General features: G+C 33.8%; 1 protein-coding gene across 5 annotated transcripts; it reads right to left on the reverse strand.

Moving 5' to 3' along the window:
• Nucleotides 1-1,187: 1,187 nt before the first annotated feature.
• Nucleotides 1,188-7,180, reverse strand: LOC107478506 (E3 ubiquitin-protein ligase CCNB1IP1 homolog). Of its 5 annotated transcripts, XM_021138078.2 has the most exons (11): nucleotides 7,056-7,180; nucleotides 6,774-6,839; nucleotides 6,626-6,667; nucleotides 5,598-5,712; nucleotides 5,383-5,455; nucleotides 5,057-5,102; nucleotides 4,903-4,933; nucleotides 2,221-2,476; nucleotides 1,980-2,143; nucleotides 1,577-1,850; nucleotides 1,188-1,503 (listed from the first exon to the last, which is right to left on the reverse strand). In XM_021138078.2, exons 4-11 carry the CDS (start codon nucleotides 5,665-5,667, stop codon nucleotides 1,497-1,499), a joined length of 921 nt encoding a protein of 306 aa, XP_020993737.1. In that variant the 5' UTR covers nucleotides 5,668-5,712; nucleotides 6,626-6,667; nucleotides 6,774-6,839; nucleotides 7,056-7,180; the 3' UTR covers nucleotides 1,188-1,496. The 5 variants fall into 5 exon arrangements, with proteins under 5 accessions (XP_020993737.1, XP_052115354.1, XP_020993740.1 ...); XM_052259394.1 differs by having other exon boundaries at nucleotides 1,577-1,820; nucleotides 6,626-6,839; XM_021138081.2 differs by having other exon boundaries at nucleotides 6,626-6,839.
• Nucleotides 7,181-8,152: the final 972 nt, after the last annotated feature.

Below are 8,152 nucleotides of genomic sequence, written 5' to 3' on the forward strand. Positions count from 1 at the left end.
TATCAGGAAGCGGATGAGGAAGCTTACAACGTGATTTCTGTATTTTATGGTTGTATTATCATAGAAGTCTTTTTCCTTACCTTATTATTGAGATTTATATTTTTGTAAAGAGGGATAGGAGTTGTGATTCTTGTGAGATAACTTTGTATACATATATATTCTTGTATAATTATTCGGATTGTGTATGTAATAGTATTATAATAATTTGTATATATGTATGCGAGAAAAAGGAAACGTATTTCCGGTTTTTCAAAGGAAACAGTAATACAATTTCAAGTTAAAGGCTCCTATTTTAATATTATATATGTATGGAAGTCGTCATAATATCCGCTCTATTAGAGTAGCGCAACCAGAAGCGTGATCTTCTGATAGTAAGGATAATACAAACCTGAAACATAATAAACAACATAAACACATCTAAAATTAAATAAACAATATAAACACATTCAAATTACGATAACATTACAAATTCCAAATCAAATAGATGAATGCAAAAAACAAAAAAAAATATCATCACAAACACATTAAAAAAAAGAAAACAAAAAACCATAGACATACTAACAAATTTCATTAACCAAAAGTTATTTGTGAGCTGGTTGACCCTTTTGTTAGCCCTTGTTAATGAGTTTAACGTGTATAAGTAATTAAGAACAAAAATAGTAAGATTATATCCTCTCTACAAAAAAAGAAAGAAGCCTGTATATCATAATCGTGGAAGATAAGGTTGAGCGTGGCACGGAGCAGGAGTGCATCACAGAAGAAGCGACAACGATGAGGAGCGTGGTGACAAAGATGAGACTCACAGTGGAATTTTAGGATTGGTTTGTGTTTTGAGATTTTAGGGATTTTTTTTTTTTTGAATGTGTTAATGTTTAAGAATTTAAAATAGATTTGAATATTTAAAATTGAATTTTTGGATTTTGATTTGATTTAAACTGTTCTTTAAATTTATATTTTAAATAAAAAAATAATAAATCTAGATGTGTTTTAATTTTTTTTAATTAATAGAATAAAAGACTGACTAAAAGAATAATTAAAAGATAGCTAGTTGAATTGATATTTATTTTACTTACATTTTCATTTCATCCAACAATCACTATAAACCAATAAAAAAATACTTAACTTTGCATTCAACTTCCAATTCATTTTATTTCCTTTGCCAGACATAGCGTAAAGACGTGGATGGGAAATTTCACCAACATAAAAATCCTGTATTCCGACCCTATGTAATGCTAATATTATATATCTTGCATTCTACAAATCGAATGCAGAGAAAGAGAAATAATATATGCATTTTGTGTCTTGGCAGCTTAGAGCATGCAAGTGCTAAAACGAATATGTATCCAAAGAAAACTAGGAATTCATTAAAAGAAGGACAACAGAGTTACTTTCGCCTTTTTGTTTCGCCATAAAGGAAGGGAAAAAAAGCTAAAGCCAGAAACAACCCGGAAGAGACAGCTTAACTTGAGTCTTAGATGGTTGAGCATAGTCTGAGGTTATAACCTGAAATACCAAAGTACAATATTCAGAATTTAGATAACGGAGTAACAGTAGAAGACATAAGTTTCTTCCTCACGTGAATAATTGGGGCCGGTTACGTGAGAGCTGAGGCCGCTTTATTGGAGAAAGTATCAAGTTCCTCAGATTCATTGAAGGGTTGCTTGTGCCACCAGCTCCAAAAACTGGGTGAGCACCAACCTTTCTGTTCCCTGCATTCCCTGGACTGACTGCTTGTTTAGCCGGTGAGCCAATAGAGATATCAAAGCGGCCACCAGAGTTATTGCTATTCTGTCTTGCAGGCCACACATCCTCTTTTGGCCCTGGAGTGTCAGGAGTGAATACCAGCAGACCTGTGACAATTAAGTTACCTACTTTTGGAAATATATAAGTTGGAAAGCAGGCCATATAGTTCATTATTTAAGCATTTTTCCTTTCTTCAATTGAAAAGGTTACTTAGAAACTAGAATGCAAAGGGTTACCTTTTCTGCCAGTTTGTCTCTCATCCATAATGTTAGGTGGATTAGAGAACAAATCATTATCATTTCTGTTATAATAGTTGCTTGCAGGCTGTATGGCAGACCGCTTCACTGACTCAAACTCACTCCTTAGTTGGTCATACATTTCATCTAATTTTCTCTTCTGCCTGAAATTGCAATACAGCTAAAAGGCATTAACACCGATATATGATTTGCATAAGTTTCAAAAGAGATCAGCATTGACCTGGATTTTTCAGCAAATTTTTCCTGGAGTTCTTGATTGTCCTTGGTTAAGACCTCGATTTCCTGCTGCATCATCTGGCATCTCTTGGTCATTTTTTGGTAAGCCGTATGAACCTGCTCTAATTTTTCTGTAAACTTCTCTTGCATCATTTCACATTTCTGCCGGCATTGAGCAACAATCCGGTTCATCTTAAATTGCATCTCCAGTTCTTTTTGGCCAATGTAGAACATCACACTTCTGTATGCACTCTTCATCACTAAATATGCTCAGGGAAAACACATGGTCCAATATACCCTCTTAATTTCTAGAATTGCAGAACATAACACTTCATTCTCTTGAGTCAAACCGTCAGATTATATATAAAAGGTTAGTAACATATGAAACCAATTTCATTTTATCTTATTGTACAGTTCTAGTGAACTGGATCAGATAGGAAAATAGAGAAAGTAGAGAAAAGAGTAAACAAATGGCATGTAATTATCATAGCGGTGACCTCTGAACCAGAGGATGATGAAACTGGCATTCTAAGGTACTCCAGAGACCACATTCTCTACTTATTGTCATTTATCTCATCTATGTTCCTTTCTCTCTCCCTAACCTCTTTTATGTAGCTAACCAACGCCTAAATGACACCTAAGTGACTCTTCTCTGTTCACATTCCTTTTATTTGAAGAATTATCCCCTGTAATCCTCCTTCCTTTCCCATATTGAGCGACTTTATTATAAGCTTGCAATCAATACTCCCCAAAACTTTCACCATTTCCTCTTCGTGAAACATGGGAACTCCCCTGATTAGCACTGTGTGTAGCTCCCAAGATTTCCCACCTTCCCCTCTAGTATTTCACCTAAGATCTGCTTAACAACTCCAAAAGCTAATGCCGTAGTTCTCAATATGCTGTCATTACTATTGGTAAAGGTTGAGCTCCTCATTTCATTTGTTGACTATAGTCTTGACCCTCCAAAGCTGGAACTTTAGATACAACCAATCCCCAAAGTGCTAGATTCTTTCCAACTTTTCTAATCTGTTTGCACCTTCATTCTTGGCTATGCAGTAGACATATTCTGTTCAATTCAGCCAAATTTGTATCCCTATGAAGTTCACAAAAGATGGCCTTAATGCCTCAATGAACAGAAATGGAGGTTGCTAAAATCCCACATCTGGAAAACCCACAAGGTGATCGTCCACTTTGCAAATCATGTCCTTCGTCTCCTTTGTCTCTGGACTCAGCTTTTTCACCCTTCTCCATTTTCATTTTCCTTACCTAGTTGGACTCAACCACTTCTTGTGTTCTCTTTAATGCTTTGGATTATCGACAATTCTATCCACTTCAAAAGCAACCTCCCCAAAATTGATCACATCTTCCCTATTATTCATTGTCTTCATCCCTCCCTCCGCCTGATTTTCAGAAGAAATAAAAATTCAAAAGGCAAACCTCTCGTAGACCTTCTCTGGGGGACCACCTTCTCCAACTCCAATTTGAAAAATAACCTATCACCTTTGGCCTTTTCACCATCTCTTTTGCACTAGCTTTCCAGACAGCAGACAGTGTGAGGACCTTCCTTGACTACAAAGTTGCAAGAATATGAAATAAAAAGCTTGCATGCTATCACTATCGGAGTACTACCAATGGGGTATCAATTGATAAAGTGTTATACAGACAATAAATAGAAGAAACAAGGTCTAAGAACTTAGAACAGCTTATTCTCTCTCAAGCCCATTTCCAAGTATTTTCTTAATCCTCACACCTTACCTACAGATTGCTCAACACTGAGATTCTCCTAGGATCATGGGATCTTCTATCTCACACTTGCCATATCAACAATTAAGTTATGCACCTTAGGACCCCACTTCATTGTCTCCACTTGTCTCAATAAGTCCCTTGCAAATATAAATCACCTTTAGTGTCCAACAGATACTCTAAGTGGGTTAAAGTGTTTGATCTACCCATCACTAGTTGTAGTTCAAGGCTCTTGCCTCCAAAAATAGCTATAGTTTTGTCATTCTTTCTCATATACCTCTCTATCAAACTTGTCCTATTTCCTTCTTACCAACATATTAGTTTCTATCACTCTCCTCCAATATTAACCTTTCACGCATCTCCCATTACTTTCTTGTCTAGCACATCCCCCATCATTCGAGAGATCTCTTTGTTGTGAGGATTGTCATGCTATAGAGAGATCAAACAGCACCAATTTCCCTTCCTATAATACAATTCTTCCTCCTTACTCCTTAGTCCCAATATCTTCCTAACTTTCATGTGTTTCTTCCTCTAACAGCATGAGCTGCGTGACCTTGAATTGGTTAACATGTTTGGGAGTGAATTTCTCATCACATCTTAAATATAGCTGCTTCATCCTCCCTCTACATTCTGACTCCATTAGTTTCATGAAACTTGTTCCACACTTCTACACGTTATCACAGGGAAACTCCTTATGGCTTATGTCTAATCTTGTGTTCACTATATTGACACTGCTCCCTTCCCAAACCCAACCAATTACTCTAATCTCTATTGCATCTGGAACTTGGTAAATCTCCTGTAACTAACAGTTCCTGCAGTTCCTCTAATACTCGTCGATCAATTATGTTATTATAACCTATAACCTTTCTTACTGTTGCATTGTAGACTCTCTTTATGATGGACCTCTATCAGGTACCCTCTAAAAAATGGGCATAAAGGATACATATCTGTGGAGATATTCCAGCCATGGCCATCTACAACAGAAAATATCACAATGAGTGGCAGGAAAGCTATATAAATTTAAAAAATAAAATAAAATAAAAGATAAAAATAATCTCTGCTGCATGTAGTTACATTATAGTGAGAAGTATTCTTACATTTATCCATTCGTCGTTGGGATTGATATCTACAGGCTTCATGAGGCTGACAAGAGGAGAGAAATATGAAATTTCCAACAAAATTTTAATTTTCATAAACGTGCAGCACAAATATGGATGCTAAAGTTGTGAAAATATTAGTGCAACCAATGACAAATTTTATTTGTATAGCATTCAGTGGATTCAAAACTGACAATATATAATAAAGAATCACGATAGAACCACAACAATACATGAGAACAAATCCTTAATTTGAAAAACCATTGGGTCAGGTGAATAACAACATTGTTTGTGTTTATTTAATAATCAGCAGATCAAAACCATACCTCTTTGAAAGTACTTGATCACAGATTGGGCATGCTCCATCGTTACTCAATATCTTATTGGCATCATCCGTACCTTTGTACTATGTTAAGGTAATATATCCACCAATCAGTTCAATAACAGAAAAGAAAATCCAACCTCATTTGCCATGAACAATATTTCTTAGATTAACCAATAAAACAAACGAGAAACACAAAAGTCTATTTCTTGCGGATACACAACAGATGACCACATGTAGTGGAAACCGCTCGTCCTTCTACTTCTCGCCAGCATGCATTGCATCTCATTTCAGCTTTCAAATACAGGCTTCACATGTCTAATGGCAAATACACCTACAACACAAATACATCAGGATTCTTTGTGAATTAGGCTATGGGTTTACTCAACTTAAGGTAAAAGATCTAAACTTAAGTGGCTAGCAAAATCAACCTAAAATAAATAAAATAATGATAATGATATCAAAGCATCAGCCCAAATACTAAACATGTGGATTTTGAGTGTTCGGTGTCAAAGACACAGTTTGGTTACTGTCTATGTAAAATGCACTACAGGCCAACAAGACTCCAAGACAACCTGAAGTAGTACTAGTGACAAGAAACATCTGAATGAATTTCCCACAAAGACAATGATGTATTTGCAAATTAAATCCGAAATGAGTAAATAAAAAGAGGGGGAAAAAATTCAGAACTCTATCTCATGCTTATGAAAACATAAGTTCAAACACAGGACTGTGATAGCCTATGAAGCACAAAATTGCATAAACATATTTGGGCACTTATCAGACAAGTTACTCACACAGGCTTTCACTTCCTCAGTGAAATAATGTGCGAATTTCAACGTCACTAAACTAGACAGCTATAAAGTGCTGCCTTTTCATCAGCATCTGTAACTCCCAACAGAATTTTATGAATCTCATGAATTAATGATATGCCACTAAAAGAACAAAATAAAAAGCATTACATATAATAATATTACTGGCAGAGTAAGAGTTTTGTAACTTCAATACAATCTCTAATAATAATAACAATAATGATGTTACATCACTAACTTTATTAACTTTTTGCCAACACTTAGCCAACAAAAGTATTTTTATACCAATATCTAAACCATAAATCTTAAATCCTAATATAATAAAAATAAAGTGTTGATTCAAAATATTAGCTAATATTAATAAAAAGTGTTGACTTCCTAATATTTTTCTAATAATAATAATACTAATAATAATGAGCATGTAACTTAACTCACCTCACATGTAATCGTGAAATTATTTTATTTATGATCAACAGCCTGCAGAAGCATAATTTTTGCTTCAAGCACACCATGAACAGTTGCTCAAATCAAACTCAATAACGATAACAATATTTAAAATGAAATAAAGGCAGCATCTCCGAACCAGACAATTTTACCGAAACTCAGTTATCACTATCTCGTTCCTCGTGTACCTGACGGAACCTGAAATCTAGAACAAAACGAAAAATGAAAGAGAAGGTTATTAGCTCAGAAGAGAGTACGAAACAATAATGATCCAAAATTCTAGTGAATAATGACTCAAATTTCGAACGCAAATCAAAGAAAAAGTTTGGTACAGGTTCTAAATTGCCAGTAATCTCTTTCCACGAAGAACACCTTGGAATTGAAACATAAAGCTAATGGAAGATTGGAGAAAATGCCGTACCGTATAGCGATCAGAATGCAGATAAAAGAGTTGGAGGAACAGAGAGAAATGTGGAATTTGATATTGAATTTTGGCGCCAAAGGTTCCTTTATGGGAGTGTGTGTCTCCGAGAAGAGACGGTTTGAATCCGTAGGCCGCAAATTGTAAGCGAAATTATGAAAGAAAAATAAAATACCGGCTTTTTGTTTTATATTTTCTTTTTATTTTCTTTATATTTATTATTATTATAAAGCCCGTAATTGCGTTAGAAAAATTAGAATGAACGAATAATGTATCCAACTCCCACACAGGAAAGGAAGAAGAAAAGTGATATACTCTTTCTCGTCCATTCTTACTAATCCTTTGCACAAATATTTAAAGAATCTGGTTGATAACTATAGTTATTTTTTTAAGTTTGCTAAGCATATCTATTGGACAATGAACTCTCTAAACCACTAGATGTATAATATTCTTACATTTTTTTAGTTTTTCCTTTTTTGACCTAATTATATTCATTAGTTATATATTATCTTTGTTATTTATATATTATTTTTCTTTCCCTTTCAACAGTTTACAGTAGTTGTAATAATATTATTGAAAATATATAGTGTCATGACTCATAAAAAATAAAGTTAGAAAATTAGAAGTTGTTTAATTCTCAGTTATTAAAACATTGTATTCGACGTACTTGTATTTCGTTTAATAATTTCATGCTTATATTTTAGTATTTAAGCACCTTAAAAAGATTTTTAAAAATAAATAAAAATGACTATTTAAAATGAACAAAGATAAAAGATGATTATATGAAGTCAAATGAATGAACTTTAATTCAATATTTTTATAGTTTTATTTATAGTCTATTTTATGTATAAATTTTTAATTTTATAGTCATTAAATTTTAAATTAGTTTATCTATTTTATGAAAGTGTGTGTGTATATATATATATATATATATATATTACTTTTGCACAACACATAGGTCTAATTCTAGTTAAATCTATTTTATAGGCATGTTTGAAGTCAAAGAATTTGCAATGGTATATTGATAGCAAATGCTTCAAGCACATGATCAATGATCAAAGTTCATCACAGTCGAACCTACAAAAAGAGAAAGCGTA

This window comes from Arachis duranensis, chromosome 3 (assembly GCF_000817695.3).
Source record: "Arachis duranensis cultivar V14167 chromosome 3, aradu.V14167.gnm2.J7QH, whole genome shotgun sequence".
NCBI lineage: Eukaryota > Viridiplantae > Streptophyta > Magnoliopsida > Fabales > Fabaceae > Arachis > Arachis duranensis.

What these genes read in the sequence shown, in the direction of transcription:
- LOC107478506 (XM_021138078.2), bottom strand. Translation starts at nt 5,667, where the DNA reads ATGAGATGCAATGCATGCTGGCGAGAAGTAGAAGGACGAGCGGTTTCC. An exon ending in CCAACGACGAATGGATAAAT is followed by an intron (nt 4,934 to 5,056) that starts GTAAGAATACTT and finishes TTTCTGTTGTAG; the next exon opens with ATGGCCATGGCTGGAATATC. An exon ending in AAATTTGCTGAAAAATCCAG is followed by an intron (nt 2,144 to 2,220) that starts GTCAATGCTGAT and finishes TTGCAATTTCAG; the next exon opens with GCAGAAGAGAAAATTAGATG.